At 45.4% G+C, this 18,318-nt stretch overlaps 1 protein-coding gene across 3 annotated transcripts in view; it reads right to left on the bottom strand.

Moving 5' to 3' along the window:
* Positions 1-18,318, bottom strand: part of LOC140391472 (integrin alpha-6-like) — a 150,917-nt gene that overhangs the window by 81,678 nt on the left and 50,921 nt on the right. For all 3 annotated transcript variants that reach the window (XR_011935091.1, XM_072475979.1, XM_072475987.1), the window contains exons 3-5: positions 12,869-12,948; positions 9,851-10,106; positions 7,995-8,117 (exon numbers count right to left, since the gene is read on the bottom strand). Coding sequence is in view for 2 of the 3 variants with exons in the window: in XM_072475979.1 (XP_072332080.1) it covers positions 7,995-8,117; positions 9,851-10,106; positions 12,869-12,948 (459 nt within the window). In the remaining variant the exon portion in view is untranslated. The remainder of the gene's footprint in view (positions 1-7,994; positions 8,118-9,850; positions 10,107-12,868; positions 12,949-18,318) is intronic.

Genomic DNA, 18,318 nt, shown 5'->3' with positions numbered 1-18,318 from the left:
CGCCAAGGTAGACCGGGAATTGGACCGTTTGGAGCAGCTGGGGATTATTCGCCCTGTCCACTATGCCAATTGGGCCGCACCAGTGTTGAAGCCAGACGGCCGGTGCAGCTCTGTGGGATTATAAAATGACCGTAAACCAGATATCCTTCCTGGTTACCTGGTACCTCAGATCAAGGATCTCTATGTCCGGCTCAGCGGAGGAAAAACGTTCGCTAAGCTGGACACCTGTACTTGCAGCTGGTGCTCGAGCCAAGTTCCCGGAAATATGTGACGATCAGCACCCATCGGGGATTGTACACGTATACACGGTTGCCGTTCGGCATCTCCTCGGCTTGTGCGATATTTCAGGGATTATGGAGATTATCTTGCGAGGGCTACCAAGGGTGGCTGTCTACCTGGGTGACTTTCGCAACACCGCCACCTCGCATCAGGAACACATAGGGAACCTAACAGAGGTCCTCGAGCAGTTTGCTTGGGCTGGGGTCAGCCTCCGGAGGGAGAAATGAGTTTTCCATGCGCCGGAGGTCACGTCACGTATAAGCCCCCCCCCCCCCCCCCCTCCGCCCCACACTGCAAGAGGTGAAGCATGAATTGTTGACCCACTTCGACCCAGACAAGCCCCTGTTCCTCACATCCGACGCCTCACCACATGGCATTGGGCGGTCCTGGCACACCGGTTGCCTGATGGCTCGGAGCGATCAATAGCCTTTGCGTCCCGCATGCTCCCTGAAGCCAAGCAGAACTATGCACAGATAGAAAAGGAAGGCCGTTGTGTTCGCGGTGAGGAAACATCACCACTATGTTTATGGGCGGATGTTCATCGTATCTACCGACCGCAGCCCCTGCTGGGGTTATTCACGGAAGATTGGGTAATTCCACTGATAGCATCTGCAGTGGGTCCTGCAGGGGTCCTGCTTCTGTTTGCCTAGGAATATGTTTTAGAGCAGAGCCAGGGCACAAGACTCACGCATGCAGATGTCTTGAGCCGCCTGCCCCTACCCACAAAACTGGCAGCTCCCGTCACAGCCAAGGAGAGTGACAATCGCTCTATTTTCCAATGACACTTTGCTAACGGCAGCTTATATCCGGGAATGGACTCAGACTGATCAAGTTATTGAGGGTCCGACCAATGGTCCATTACTGGGCTTGACATCCAAATGGGCCTATACCAGATGGGCCAAGGGGAATGCAGGTGGTCGTACCCGAAGGGGGCACACACCCTTGTTGAAAGACCTCCATAACCGGCACCCCGGGGTGGGCAAACTGGAAATGTTGGTGCGCAGCTATGTTTGGTGGCCTGGGCTGGGCCGAGATCGAACGGATGGCCTGCAATTGCACGTCATGCCAGGAACACCAGAAGGCCCCCCGGCGGCCCCAATGCACCCCTGGGAGTCGCCTGGGAAGTCGTGGTCCCGTGTACACAGCGACTTTGCAGGTCATTTCGGGGGGGGCACATTCCTCATATTAGTGGACGCCCACTCGAAGTGCTGCAGGGTTCCTCCGGACTTCGTCAAGGCAGTGGAATAATTGCTTCAGCATGCCAATGGTCTGCTCCATCACATTTCTTATGATAGCATAACTCTCATTGTATAAATGCTGCCCAAGTGCAAGCAAGGTGAGAACGGGAGTCACGTACCATTACGTCACGGAATAACCCTTGACCTCTAATACCAACTTTTTTTGTTTTGCTGTGGTGGCTGAGATACAACTGGGACTGTGGAACTCAACAGCATGAACTGTGGCACTATTGGCATCCTGGAATGGTGGAAGGGGTGGAATAACCTGCCAGAACTCCAACTGGGTTGTATGCAGGGACATCCTGATGAGGACACAATTGGGATTGCCTGCAATGCGGTACAGTCAAAAGTCTAACCAATGCTCTCACATGAATGGAACAACAACTTCTATTTATGTTGATGCAATAAAACGTCCCAAAGTGCTTCACAACAGCATTCATTACAAAACAAAATATGACATCAAGCCACGTGGAATGCATTGAAATTGACAGCATGTGAGGGAATCGTTCCAGCCAACAGGACAGCACGGTAACACAGTGGTTATCACTGCTGTCTCACAGCACCAGGGATCCAGGTTTAATTCCGATCTTAGGTGACTATGTGGAGTTTGCACATTCTCCCGTGTCTGCGTGGGTTTTGTCCGGGTGCTGCGGTCTCCTCCCATAGCCCAAAAATGTGCAGATTAGGTGGATTAGCCATGCTAAATTGCCCCTTAGTGTCCAAAGGTTGGGTGGGAATGTGGGCCTGAGTGGGTCAGTGCAGACCAGGTGGATGGAATGGCCTCTACAGTGTCGGGATTCTGTGCGAACGAAGCATTCAGTCTAATCCCACTTTCCAGCTCTTGATCTGTATCCTTCTGGATTACAGTGCTGCAAGTGCCTATCCAGGTATTTTATAAATGTTATGAGGGTTTGTGCCTCTACCACCCTTTTAGGTAGTTAGTTCCAAATCTGGATCGCCAGCTGGGTGAAACAATTTCCTCTGAATTTTCTCAGAACGCCCTTCTCTTACCTGAAAACTATGCCACCTTGCGATGGAGCCTTCAACCAAAGGGAATAGGGCTCTCCTATCCATTCTATCTCGATCCCTCAATTTTATACACTTCAATTAGGTGTTCCCACAGCCTCTGTTGTTCCAAAGTAAACAAGCCTACCTTATCCAATCTTTCCTCACATCTATAATTCTTTTTTTTTTTTTTTAAATATATTTTTATTAAGAATTTTTCAATAACAATATTTTCCACCTTACAAACAAACTCCACCCCCCTGTAACAAAGAAAAGAAAAAGAACTTGTGTGGCAAGACATGAACATGGCAAGTCAATAAAATACAGAACTTTGTACATTGGATTCTTCCCATACATGTCAGTTTCCAGATCATTCATGTGCTTTCTTGCTCACATGCCCCCCACAGGAACCCCCCCTTCTCACTCCCCTCCCCCCCCACGAACGATGTCCCCCCCCCCCTCTGGGTTGCTGTTGCTGCTGTCCGACCTTCATCTAACGCTCCGCGAGATAGTCTAGGAACGGTTGCCACCGCCTGTAGAACCCCTGCGCAGACCCTCTCAAGGCAAACTTTATCCTTTCCAACTTGATAAACCCAGCCATATCATTTATCCAGGCCTCCACGCTGGGGGGCTTCGCCTCCTTCCACATTAGCAAGATCCTTCGCTGGGCTACTAGGGACGCAAAGGCCAGAATACCGGCCTCTTTTGCCTCATGCACTCCCGGCTCGTCCACTACTTACATCTATAATTCTCCAGTCCAGGCAACATGCTTGTAAATCTCCTTGGTACCCTCTCTAGTGCAATCACTGCCTGAATTTTCAGAACACCAAGCGCTCAGGGCCCATCATGCGTAGCGTCCCCGCTGACTCCGACAGACCATTTTACACTCAAATGAGCATTGATTGGCAGCACTCTGGTGGAGGTCGTGCTTTGTAGAGCTCTCGGACAATGAGATTGTCTGTTAGCTCTTCAGCCAATTCAGGCACAGCGCAGCAGTGGCTGGGAGAGGTACTGCAGTGCCGTGCCTGAGACTAAGCCCCTGGAACCACAGTGCTGGTGAGTACCAGGCTCCTGGGGTGGGAGGGGGAAAGAGTTGCAAGGGGGCGATCACACTGCAAAGGGGCACCCCCAATCTAAGGAGCCTTCGGAGGGAGACATCCCCCACCTTCCTGCCCAGGATGGAGGGAGAGGCCTTTTTCTGTTTCCCACCCTCAGACATTGGGCATTGCCAGCCTAAAAATTGAGGCTGGACAGGAAAATGGCCTGAATTAACCATCAAGAACTTTAATTGGGACATGGGCAGGATTCCTGTCCGAGGCCCTGCCTGTCCCATTGTAAAAGCACATCCAGGCAGGGCAAAACCTAAAGGGAATTCCAGCCCGGGAGGGGTGGGGTAAAAAGAGAGGTGGGGCGGTGGCAGAAGAGTAAAAGTTGGGCCCTCTTCTTTCCTGTAGTACACCAACTCAAACCACATGCACTACTCGCTAGGTGGCCTCGTGTTTTATACAGTTCCAGGTAAATGGGACTGGAGAAAGTACAGATTTTTGGGTGACCTTGCGTTCACAGAGGGTGGAATGTGGGAGAACAGCCAAGAATGCACTGGAGTAGTCAAGTCTACATGTTATAAAGACATGAATAAAGGTTTCAGCAGCAGATAAGCCTGAGGCATGAGCAAATACAGTGAATGTTACAAGGTGAACACCAAGATTTTGAAAAGCTCGATTTAGTTTTCTTCAAATGTATTTATGGGATGTGGGTGTCGCTGGCTAGGCCAGCATTTATTGCCCATCCCTAGTTGTTCTGCAGAAGGTAGCGGAGAGCTGCCTTCTTGAACCGCTGCAGTCGCTGAGATGTAGGTACACCCACAGTGCTGTGAGGGAGGGAGTTCCAGGATTTTGACCCATCGACATTGAAAGAAGGGCGATACATTTCCAAATCAGGGTGGTGAGTGACTTGAGAGTGGGACCACCAGGTGGTGGGGTTCCCAGGTATCTTTTGCTCTTGCCCTGGATGGTAGTAGTCAAGGTGCTGCCCAAGGAACCTTGGCGAGTTTCTGCAGTGTATCTTGTAGATGGTACACTCGGCTGCCACTCTTTGATGGTGGAGGGATTGAATGTTTGTGGAAGCGGGAGCAAATGGTCTGCTTTGTCCTGGATGGTGTGGAGCTTCTGGAGTGTTGCTGGAGCTGCACAGGTAGAGAGTATTCCATTACACTCCTGATTTATGCCTTGTAGATGGTGGACTGGCTTTGGGGGTGGGGTGGGGGTCAGGTGGGGAGTTACATGTTATAGGATTCCTAGACTTTGCCCTGTATTAATATGGCTAGTCTAGTTCAGTTTCTGATCAATGGTAATCCCCAGGATGTTGATTGTGGGGGATTTAGCATTGAATGTCATGGGATGATGGTTAAATCCCCTCTTGTTGGAGATGGTCATTGACTGCCACTGAAGTAACTTGCCACTTGTCAGCCCCTGGATATTGTCCAGGTCTTGCTGCATTCAGACATGGACTGCTTCATTATCGGAGGACTGGAAAATGGTGCTGAACATTTGTGCAGTCATTGGCGAACATTCCCACTTCTGACCTTATGATGGAAGGGAGGTCATTGATGGAGCAGCTGAAGATGATTGGACTTAGGACACTAGCCTGAGGAACTCCTGCAGTGATGTCCTGGAGCTGAGATGACTGACCTCCAACCACCACAACCATCTTCTCCTATCAGAGGAGAGTTTTCCCCCGGATTCCCATTGACTCCAGTTTAGCTAGGACTCCTTGGTGACATACTCGGTCAAATGCTGTCTTGATATCAAGGGCAGTCACTCTCACCTAACCTCTGGCATTGAGCTCTTTTGTCCATGTTTGAACCAAGGCAGTAATGAGGCCAGGAGCTGAGTGACCCTGGCCGAACCCAAACTGAGCATCCATGAGCAGGTTATTGCTGAGTAAGTGCCGCTTGATAGCGCTAGTGATGATCCCTTCCATCACTTTATTGATGATTTAGAATAGATTGACAGGGCGGTAATTGACTGGGTTGGATTAGTCCTTTTCTTGTGTACAGGACACATTGCCGGGTAGATGCCAGTGTTGTAGCTGTACTGAAACAGCTTGGCTAAGGGTGTGACAAGTTCTGGAGCACAAATCACCAGTACTATTGCTGGAATATTGTCAGGGTCCATAGTCTTTGCAGTATCCAGTGCTTTCAGACATTTCTTGATATCACGTGGAGTGAATCGTACTGGCTGAAGACTGACATTTAGGATGCAAGGGACCTCCAGAGGAAACCAAAATAGATCATCCACTCGGTACTACTGGCTGAGGATTATTGCGAATGCCTCAGCCTTGACTTTTACACAAGTTTTACTGGCCTCCTCCATCATCGAGGATGGGGATATTTGTGGAGCCACCTACTCCTACAATTGTTTAATTGTCCACCACCATTCTCTGCCAGATATGGCAGGCCTGCAGAGCTTAGACCTGATGCGTTCGTTGTAGAATCATTTAGCTCTGTCTATTACTTGCTGTTTGGCATACAGGTAGTCCTGTGTTGTAGCTTCACCAGGTTGACACCACATGTTTAAATATGCCCGACGTTGATCCTAGCATGCTCTTCTGCACTCCTCATTGAACCAGAGTTGATCCCTTTGGTGGTAATTGTAGAATGGGGATATGCCGGATCACGCCGTTGCAAATTGTGGTTGAGTACAATTCTGCTGCTGCTGATAGCCCTCAGCACCTCATGGATGCCCAGCCTCGTGTTGCTAGATCTGTTTGAAGCCTATCCCATTTAGCATGTTGTTAGCGCCACACAACATGATGGAGGGTATCCTCAATGTGAAGTCTCAGAAAATTGTCAGGGAGAGGGTGTAGTCAATGATAGGAAATGGAATTTGGAGATGGGACTGAAAACAATGAATGGAATTCTCCATTTGAAAGACTACGTGTTAACACCGGGACTTAATCGCGAGTGTTCTATGTGGACAAAAGCGGTGACAATCCCAGAGCAATTCAGGTCTCGTTAATGGGCTAGCACTCGTGCCACATAGAACTCGTGCTATTCCAATGCATGACAACCCTCATCCCAGCCAAGATGATGGCACTGGTGGTGGGGGTGCAGAAAATGTTGTGGGGTCACAACGAATTCAGAGCTGGCATTAGTCCCAATGAGATCTTTAGAAAGGCCTCAATTTTCTGCTTGAGGAAGACAAGTCAAATGCAAAGGCGATTAATTATGACACCCTGCAAGGACAAAGGCTCCAGTGGAAACTAGCAATTTGTATTCCTTTTGCTCACAAAGGCTGCATGACATGAACAGCCATGAGCTGTTCGGTCTTCTGGTTGATATTGGGAAGGGCACAGTTGAAGTACCCTCTCCAGTTTTACAAGAGACCCCAACCCCAGGAATTGGGATGTGGTCTACATCTTCAGGCCAGTGCAGACAAGATTTCATGCTATTGTAGTAAGAAAGGAATTTCAGAACCCAGGTACACAAGACTAAAACACCATTAACCAAATGCGTTATTTTTGTTTCAATATTCTGTTTATGTATGTATTGTTCACATTAAGCAAATCCCATTAGTTAACTCTTCTGTATTTATGACGCAGTATGGATTAAACCAAAATGAGGAATGTCACAGACATGGAAAACACCACCAGGTCTTTCATTTCAAAAACACGTTTCAAGCAGATTTTTCTTTCCTCATGTTTTCAGAATGATGGTGAAGAATGTCTAACCCAAGGTACAACCCTAACAAACTCCCTGAAGGGCTCTCAGGAAGGAAATAACGTAGCTTTCTCAGCTTCCTTCAAAATGACATGACTCGATTAAAACACCTATTTTATTGAATTATATTATTTTGTTTCTTTTTCTTGTTGGAAGTACCCAAAGCTCCATGTTGCTCTCTATTCGAGGACGTGTCACTCAGCGTGCAGAAATACCCTGTACCTACCTGCATGACGGGAGAAGCAGCTTTTTTCTCAGGTGACCTTACATCCACCCAACTCAGTTCCCCCACCTCCACCTCTCAGCCTTTCGAAGCTATATTGAGCAAGTGCAGTCCACAGCAGGCACGACTTGCCAAACATGGCTCTAGCTGTATGAGTGCCATCACATAATTCTTTACCCAAAAACCTATGTACTCAAGATACTCATATTCCCACTTCCACCATCTCAGTGCATTAGTGTAACTCTGGTCTGTCATGCATTTGCTTTTACCACAGACTTAACATTAGGTTAGAATTTAATCGAAGAATGAGATCCATGCCTTATAAGATCACAAAGGAAAACTATAGGAACACTTGCACTGTGAGTAGCAGATACATAAAATCATATAGCACAGAAGGAGGCCATTCAACTCAATGTCACTAAATGAGCTACTAACTAATCCCATACATCTGCCCTCTCGCCTGACCCTTTAAAATATTTTTTTTAAAAAAATATCTATTCCTTTCTCTTTTAAATGTCATTATACCTACCTAAATAGCTGTTAGCAGGAACAGGTATCAGTGTTTCATCCTTACGGTTTTCATCACCAACTTCATAGGGTCCATCATCAAACTCAATCTCTTCAACATTTCTGGATTCTACATGTACAATTCCTAAGGGAACAAATGGTTAAATGTCAACATCTCTGCAGCAGGGCTGGGAGCAGCTTACCTCACAGTGGACTGTTCCAAAAGGCATCTGTAACATAAGATAAATTAGAACAAGAATTCCTACACTATCATGGGTAAAATTATATTGGATACATGATTAAATGAGTTTGAAATATCTGCAAAATGATTTGTGCAACTTGAATCGCTTTTCAAATTCCAAGATGAAAATAAATCACATACCATCAATACAAGCATTTTACAATGTAATTATACTGCATCTTCCCAACTCTTGCATGATTGTAGTGCATTGAAATTTTTACTTCTAGATGTTAGCATTGATTGATAAATAGGCAAGATCTATATTTTCTATTTGCTTTGACAATGCTGTTGTATTTTTTATCTCTGCGTGTTAGTATTCAGCATATTTTAGCAAAAAGCACACTTGGGGTCTACCTTGCTTTCCAGAACCCATGCAGATATTCTGCCCCCAACTTGTACATGTAAAGTACCAAACGCCCATTCAAGGTCCCACTTCAAGATTGATTTGCCTGTGCCTTCATGAGCTGCACTCTGTAGAACTAGACCTCGAGGTAAGTTTTTCACATTTAACTACCCGAATGTGAAGCCCAGAGGAACAGGAGAGTTCCTCCTGGCTACACATTTAATTAAAGCTATGCATTTTTCAAACTGCATGTAAACGATAGCCTTAAGGCTCTCAGTTGGCTTTAATGAACTACCTAACACATGAAAGATTTGATAGGGATTCTAACATTACTACAGACTCACAGAATCAGATGACAGAGTTTCCCAGATCTAGTCGAGACCAGACTGAAGCAAGTCTGGTCATGTATCAACGGGGTCTCGCTCACAGGCATGACCTTGGGAGGGAAGGTGGGTGGTGCCCCCATTCGGCACAGATCACCCCCAAAGATTTTACCACCTCTTGCCTGACATCGGCCAGTGCAGCTAAAGCTGCCAGGTTACCTGCTTGGCGTAAGCCAAGCCCTGCTGTGGTTAAAATAGCAGTAGGGCAGGCCGAGGCACTATGTGGCCATTAATTGGTCAATAAGAGCCTCAAGGTCCACGGGCAGATGGGCCACCGGATACCTCCACTGACATCCGGAAAATGAATAGACAAGTCAGGTGGGTGGGTAGGCACCTGCCAGTGCGGAGGGTCTTTAAAATTTCACCCACAGAATGGTTACAGTACAGATGGTGGCCATTCGGCCTGTCCTGTCCATGTCGGCTCTCAGTAATGGAAACTCACCTCGTCTCACTCCCCTGGCTCTTCCCCATAGTCAACTTTCCTCTTCAGATAATTATCCAATTCCCTTTTGAAAGCTGTGCTTGAATCTGACTCTGCTACACTTTCCGATACTGCATTCCAGATCATAAACATCTGCTGCTTAAAAATGTTTTGATTCATTTTCCCTCTGGCTCTTTTGTCAGTCACCTTAACATAGAAATATTAGCGAGCAGAGATGAAGGCCTTGCACTGTACCATGAGCGTTCAGGTTCACCTTTTGTGATATGAAAAACCTGGGCCTTACTGGCAAGACAAGGGTCCTGACAAGCCCCCCCCCCCCCTCCATCCCCGAACCTTAATGCAACCTATAAATGGCTCGAGTTATATCCACAGCTGCTAATGGGTAATTCTCCACGTACTCTGCCATTTTAAAATGAAGCGGAAGAAAACTTAAAATGCTTTTAAAAAAAAAAAAAAAAATTACAATTACCTTTCCAGTTGTAGGCACCTGGAGCCCCATACACGGAATAATTACCGCCCCTGGTGAAAGCACTAGCAACACCTTGCTGACAAATACCAAATTTTTCATGACCCGGAGGTCGCCCATCACAAAGTTTCACATTCGTATCGGTTTCATAATCTCGGAAAACTAGGTCCTCGCTCAAAATATAGCACTGTCCAATTACATAACGGGACTCCTCCGGTTTATTCACATGTCGCCTTTGCTCGTATCGATGTGCGCAAACCTGGAATTACAAAATATTTCATGCTCTTAATCCTAATAACAGCAATCATCCATTGTTTTTTCTATTCAAATCGCCATGAAATAGCATCCTGCTCCATCCTCTTAGTTATTCAGATGTTATTTTTCCTGTTATAATGCTGTTACATGAGAACATCAGAACTAAATATTTCACAAGCATGACATTGGGAAAGACTAATTTTACAGGAGACACAGATGCTCAGCATAATTCTATCCTTGTGGAATATTCATACATGTACTTTCCCCAGTAGCAGTCATGGATCATATCATCAGAGAAACCCCAATTTAATTTGCCCTATGACTAATCCAGCTTAATCTATATTCTGCAATGGCTATGTCAGCACAGATTCGGTCCAAATCAGCATGGATTCACTAAAAGGAAATCAAGTTTGACAAATCTTCTGAAATCTTTTGAGGATGTGACCAATAGAGTGGACAAGGGTGAACCAGTGGATGTTGTGTATCTGGACTTTCAAAAGACTTTTGACAAAGTCCCATACAAGAGATTAGTGAGCAAAAGTAAAGCTCCTGGAATTGGAGGTAATGTATTGACATGGATAGAGAACTGGTTGGCAGACAGGAAGCAGAGAGTGGGAATAAACAGGTTCTATTCAGAGTGGCAGGCAGTAACTAGTGGGGTACCGAAGAGTTCAATGCTGGGTCCCTGGCTGTTAACAATACACATTAATGATTTGGAAGAAGGAATTGCCCGCAATTTCTCCAAATTTGCAGACGACACGAAGCTGGGTGGCAGTGTGTGCTGTGAGGAGGATGCAAAGAGGCTGCAAGGTGACTTGGACAGGCTGGCTGAGTGGGCAAATACTTATTTTTAAATAATAATTAGAGTACCCAATTATTTGTTTTCCAATTAAGGGGCAATTTAGTGTGGCCAATCTTTGGGTTGTGGGGTGAAACCCACGTAGACATGAGGAGAATGTGCAAACGCCACACGGTCAGTGACACGGATCCGGGATCAAACTCGGGTCCTCAGCGCCGTGGGCAGCAGTGCTAACCACTGGGCCACCTTGCCGCCCTAAGTGGGAAAATTGTTTGCAAATACAGTATAATGTGGATAAATGGGAGGTTATCCAGTTTGGTGGCAAAAATAGGAAGGCAGATTATCTGAATGGTGGCAGTTTAGGAAAAGGGGAGGTGTGGCGAGACCTGGATGTCATGGTGGAACAGTCGCTGAAGGTTGCCATGCAGGTACAGCAAGCAGTGAGGAAAGCTAATGGCATGCTGACCTTCATGGCGAGAGGATTTTAATATAGGAGGAGGGATGTCTTGCTGCAGTTATATAGGGCCTTTGTGAGGCCACACCTTGAGTATTGTGAGCAGTTTTGGTCTCCTAGTTTGAGGAAGGACATTGTTGCTATTGAGGGTGTCCAGTGAAGATTCACTAATTCCCAAGATAGCAAGACTGACATTTGAAGACATACTACATCGAATGGCCTTGTACTCACTGGAATTTAGAAGAATGAGAGGGGTTCTCATTCATATAAAATCCTGATGGGACTGGACATCTGGCTAGATGCAGGAAGAATGTTCCTGATGTTGGGGACGTCCGTAACTCGGGGTCACAGCCTAGGAATAAGGGGTAAGCTATTCAGAGATGAGGAAGAACTTCTTCTCCCAGAGAGTTGCAAACTTGTGGAATTCTCTACCACGGAAAGCTGTTGGGGCCAGTTCGGTGGATATATTCAAGAGGGAGCTGGACATGGCTGTCATAATATACACCAGTATATCATGGTGCAGACACACACACTGGTGGACACACAGCAAGACCAATCAACACACACAACACCGCAGCCAATCACCAGTTAGAGCACACTCACTATATAGACAGAGGGCATCAGAGTTCCCACTCATTCGGGATGCAGCCTCTCAGAAGGACAGAGCTTACAGCACAGATCTTCACCATGTGCTGAGTGCATAGACTGGTTCGGACAGGCATAGGTCTTTAGTTTAATCTTAACATCGTGTTAACCCACAGTGAAAGTATGTTCAACAGTTTCTAATTTAATAAAATAGTGTTGTACTATTTTAAGTGTTGGTGGCCTATATGTGTTCCACGGATCCAGAGCACCCAACACATCAATGGCCCTTGCGACTAAAGGGATCAAGGGTCAAGGAGAGAAAGCGGGAGTGGGATACTGAATTGGCATGATCAACCATGATCATATTGAATGGTGGTGCAGGCTTGAAGGGCTAAATAGCCGACTCCTGCACCTATTTTCTACTTTTCTATAAATTTGAAGCCTTTCTACCTTCTAATCCAAAAGAATGAATCAGCAGGTACACTTCCATCAATGTCATACTTGCAAGTTTGTCAAATTAGTGAAAGGTTAAGTAGATTGGCTATAATCAATGCGCAGGGTTACGAGGATAGGGTTGGGGGAGTGGGCCTAGGTAGGGTGCATCGTCATGGAGGGCGGTGCTGAGGGCAAGAACTTCATTTGAAACAGTGTAATTAATGACCTGAAGACAGAGCTTAATTGATGTAACTTCCATTCGACATCAAAGGGATGAGACTTCACTTCAATTCCATTTGCCATTTGGTCACTAACTGTTCGTTACTATATCATTGCTGGAGCTGGCATTGGAAGGTGCAAAGGCTCAATGTAAAGTGGTAAGTAGGCAGATTAAATCACAGTCAGTAGTGGGTGCACCCTCTCCATCTCTAACCAAAAGATTCAAGCCTATATTTTTAAAAAGCAGCACGATTAGGAATAATTCAAAACTTACCATGACCTTTCCTCCTGGCCCCTGACTTTCCACTGATACACCCATCCATTGATTTTCTTTACTTTCCACCATCGGGTCAGCTATTAAAAAAATGAGGATGAAAAGAAAATGTTCAGGGGACAGATACAGTAAATATTTTCCATTAGCCATTTTTAGGATAACATAAAGCAGCTCAATATCATTCCACAATCCAGCTGGCGCTGTCTCCTGAAAAAAGTTTATTTTATTTAAGTCGCCGTAGTCCCAGGTGACCATGGGCTGCTTTCCCCTTTGAGGGGGAAGAGCTGACTGGTGGCGATTTAACCGGAGGGTCACCACACCTCAGGAAAGAGGCAAGGTTGAGAAGGGGGGCCTTCAAGAATAACCTCAGCCGATACAGAAATTGAACCTGTACTGTGGGCCTCACACTGCATCTTGATCCCGTTGTCCAGCCAACTGAGCTGAATCGCTCCTTAAAACTTATCTCTTTGACCAAGCTTTTGGCCATGTGCCCTAGTGTCATCTTACATGACTCGGATCCAATTTTGCTTTATAATGCTCCTGTGCAGTGCTTTGGGATGGTTTAGGACGTTAATTAAATACAAGTTGTTATTGTAAATATGTGGTACAACTCTGACACAACAGCCTAAATCTCCTGTTCCTCAAAAACAAATTGAGGATCTATTTTTTTTCTTTATTCATTCTGGAGATGTGGACATCACTGGTCCTGGCCAGCATTGGTTGACCACCCTAATCACTCTCGACCCGAATGGCTTGCTAAACTATTTCAGAGGCATTTAAGAGTCAATCACATTGCTGTGGGTCTGGAGTGCAGAAGGAGGCCATTCGGCCCTTCGAGTCTGCACCGGCTCTTAAGAGCCTTCGAGTCTGCACTGGCACTTAAGAGCCCTACACCTCCACCCTATCCCTGTAAACCAGTAACACACCCTAACCCAGGGGTGATTTAGCATGGCCAATCCACCTAACCTGCACATCTTTGGACTGAGGGAGGAAACCGGAGCACCCGGAGGAAACCTACGCAGAAACGGGTAGAACGTGTAGACTCCGCACAGACAGTGACCCAAGCCGGAATCGAACCTGGGACCTTGGCGCTGTGAAGCAACTGTGCTACCGTGATGGCAGATTTCCTTTCTTGAAGGACATTAGTGAACCAGATGCTTTTTTACAACAATCAATTATAGTACATTTCTTGCTTGCCGTTACAGAGACTCGCTTTTAATTCCAAATTTATTAATTGAATTTAAATTCCATCATCTGCCCTTGTGCGATTTGAATCCGTCCCCCATTGCATAGCATGGCCTCTGGATTACTGGACCATCTGGATTACTAGATCAATGACATTACCATCTCCCCTAATTTTTGCTGTCGACATGAGGAATGGAGGGCAGTGACTGAGATCAATTAGAAAGAAAGTTATGCATTTCTATAGTACTTTCCATGAGCATTCAATGTCTCCAAGCACTTTACAAATAATGAAGTGCTTGTTCTGAAGTGGTGTCACTGTTGTAATCTTAGATGAAATGAGCAAATGGTACAACTTAATCTGTGGGTTTATCCCCCGACTCCTACAAGGAGCATAGATACAGTGCATTTTCCCTACAACTCCACAATCTGGCACTTGCAAAGAAATAGATGAAAATTAGGTGTTAAATATCACCTAAAGTTTTAATATCTAAAGAATACATTCTTTGGAATATGTCTCTAAATTATTATGGATTTCCACTTCAAGATATAGGTTATTAAGATAAAGTCTGCTCTTGCTTTGAAGCATCATAGCTCAAGTGGCAATTCGGCCCATCATGCGTGCTCCAGCTCTTTGAAAAAGCTGTCCAATGTGGTGTCACTCCCAGTTTCGCATAACCCTGCAAATCAGTTTTACACCTGTTCATTGCAAGGATTTAGAGCACTGAATGTGCCTGGACATGCATGCTGCCATTAGCAGCCACTCACACTGCTCGTGGTTATATTAAAATTAAAGACCTACTTTGAACAAAATCATTGTGCACACATTTTATACCTGACTGAAAATGAGTAGGCAGCGCAAGACAAAGAACATTGGGCAAAATCAGCATTGCAGGTTTCCGCCAATACTGCCAGTCTAAACATTAACTCAACTCAATGGTGCTGGCATAAAGCATTGGAAAATTCTGGCTACAAAAGAGCTTTTGTTTTGGCCAGGGAAATAAACAATCACAGTCAAAAAGATTTTCGCTGTCATCTTTGCTTACCGTGACCAAGGATTTGATGACTCGAACCAAAATGCAATTTCTGTATTTATGTGTATAGATATTCAAATACATTTATATTTATGTCAGATTGTTATGAATTTATCAAACAGGCCAACAGGATTGTTTTTAAGTGATGAAATTGCAATCTAATGAAGATAATAGGCAGAATCTTCCAAAGGCAACAGCAGTGAGTATGAGTCATATCCTGCTGTTGCGTGTCAATGCGTACCCAGACCAGATCCCAACAGTTGCTAGGATACTGGATAGAAACCCCAATATTTAATTTAATTTGCAAAACTGACAGGGAACTGTGAACCCCTCCAGGAGTGATTCCACGCACAAATAGGGAGATGGAATATTAAAACAAACTTGATTACTAACACAGGATGAAAATAACGTTATCATACAAGAAAATAGCTTACAATTACCAGTGAAACAATGTTTTAACAATAAAATGAAATGCACTCCTAACTGCTATCTTTTATCTCCACACAAGCAAAACCCATCTCAAGTCAAAATCAACTTTTAAATACAGTTAGCAGACACAGGGTTAACTGCGGTACACTTGAATCGAGTTCCTTTTAAAAGACTGATTGGAGAGCGAGACACATCCAGTCAGGAAACAGCCTGCAGATTCTTGTCTGTTTATCCTGCCAGCTTTTGGCAAAAAGTGCCTGCAAATGTTTAACTCACTTTTTTCCCCAGAAACTGCTAGTCTGTCCACATCCCAATCCAACTGACTGCTTCAGGCCCTGGCTACGTCCATTAACTATATTTTATTAAGGCTAAACATAATGGCTAGAATTCTCAGGTCGTTGCAATGCAATTTTCCCATCGGCAGTGCAACCCCACCAGTGGGTTTCACGGTGAAATGGGGTGGTTACAACGGGAAACCCTATTGACAATCAGATGGAAGATAGAATCCCGTCGCCAGTGAATGGCACGCAGCCAAGAAACGTGCGGCTGGCATACTGGAGAAGCCTGCCCAATGTCTCCAATTATCTACTCCCCAGGTAACTTTCTTTATATAAACAAAATTCCATTAGTCCAACTTCAGGTAAACAATATACATGGTTGGAATGAATGATGGTTTCATTTTTTAACAATGCTTTAATTGTATCTCTGTAGCCAAAGCATCGGTCTTTTAAACCAGGACTTTAAAAAAAATACTGCAGCAGTCATTTTCACACTAACCCAGGCGTTTAACCCTTACTGCACCAAATACATAATACAATATCGGAAATTCCTACATTGATCACAATGTCAATACCCAGTGGAGATCCTGACCCACACATACATGCAATATTTACATGCAATATTTACCTGGGAATTTTAAACTTCTGATAGACAGAATTAAGTTTCCCAAGTTGAAAAAAAAATGAAATGAAAATTGCTTATTGTCACAAGTAGGCTTCAAATGAAGTTACTGTGAAAAGCCCCTAGTCGCCACATTCCGGCGCCTGTTCGGGGAGGCTGTTATGGGAATCGAACCGTGCTGCTGGCCTGCCTTGGTCTGCTTTCAAAGCCAGCGATTTAGCCCTGTTTCGGGCAGCACAGTAGCATAGCGGTTAGCACCGTGTCATCACAGCGCCAGGGTCCTAGGTTCGATTCCCTGCTGGGTCACTGTCTGTGCGGAGTCTGCACAGGTTTCCTCCGGGTGCTCCGGTTTCCTCCCACAGTCCAAAGACATGCAGGTTAGGTGGATTGGCCATGATAAATAGCCCTTAGTGCCCAAAAAAGGTTAGGAGAGGTTATTGGGTTAAGGGGATAGGGTTGAAGTGAGGGCTTAAGTGGGTCAATGCAGAATTGATGGGCCGAATTGCCTCCTTCTGTACTGTATGTTCTATGTTCAAGCCACTGCAAGGATGTATCCAATACGGACCGTAGCAGCGAAGACTTGGGCTTGATGCCCTATACTTGTGTTGACATTACCCAATCCTTCTCTCCCTATTAATTTCAGGCATAGGCCAGTGATCAACAGTGGGAGCTATTTTGGAAATGCCTAAAAATAAAAACACGCTCCACTGTACCCAACAATGCTCACTCTTCCCTCATCCCCGACCAAAGCTCACCTCCCCTCACCTGGAAATCCAGTATTAGTCCTTTTCATTTTGAGAAAGACACAATTTTTTTTATTTTTTTTTTTAAAAACACCCAGGGGAAGAGGGAGGGGAAACATTAGACAATACTACTGATCTCTGAATGGGGATTAATTTATAGGAACAACTCTTCACATTCTGAGAAAAGGACAACCCGGAGGGTCACTCAGCTAGTTTTCAGACAAAGTCCATATCCACCTGAAGCCCATTGCCAGTCTGGGTTAGGAGGCCAATAAGAGATGGGCAGCACGGTGGCGCAGTGGTTAGCACTGCTGCCTCATGGCACCGAGGACCCGGGTTCGATCCCATCCCCGGGTCACTGTCCATCTGGAATTTGCACATTCTCCCAGTGTGTGTGTGGGTCTCACCCCCACAACTCAAAAAGATGTGCAGCGTAGGTGAATTGGCCACGTTAAATTACCCCTTCATTGGAAAAAAAGAATTGGGTACTCGAAATTTATTTTTAAAAAGTACAAAAAAGGCCAATAGAGAAGCTGATCAAAAATGCTAATAGAGATAGTAAAAAATCATCTTATTCTATTAGTTTGAGTTGTATGTCATGCCCAGTCCAGAAGAGCCAGGTTCCAACTCCCCATTCTTCTACAGGGGAGCTAATTATTTATGAACATTCCTTTCCTTCCTGGGCATCAGGCAACAATGTCAAGATGGTCCACACAATTGTCAATTGTTAGGGAAGTGTATAGCTGGTCTGGCCAGGCACAACATCCTCAGCACTGTGTCAATGCAAGGTACATGTTGCCACAGTCCCAGGGGTCCATTGGTTGCTCTCCACTTTGAGAGATGACCGGTGGTGAAGTAACCAGAGGGTCACCACACTTCATATGAGGGGAAAGGTTGAGAAAATGGGGCCTTCATGAATAACCGCGGCAGGTACGGGAATTGAACCAGCCCCGCATCACGAACCAGCAGTCCAACCAATTGAGCTAATCAACCCCTCAAAGAAGTTGCCATTTTTCAATACAAGATCACACTGAAAGTCCAAGATTTGGAAGGGAAAAAAAAATCTATGTTGATAGTTATGGTTGGAGAAGATAGGTCCTCCACCCAGACAGTCCTCCATCCAGGAAAGTTCAACAAAGACTAGGAATCAGTATATCTGTTT

This window comes from Scyliorhinus torazame, chromosome 2 (genome assembly GCF_047496885.1).
Source record: "Scyliorhinus torazame isolate Kashiwa2021f chromosome 2, sScyTor2.1, whole genome shotgun sequence".
Lineage (NCBI taxonomy): Eukaryota > Metazoa > Chordata > Chondrichthyes > Carcharhiniformes > Scyliorhinidae > Scyliorhinus > Scyliorhinus torazame.
Note: the sequence above shows the minus strand (reverse complement) of the source record. Positions and strands in the feature narration are given on the sequence as shown.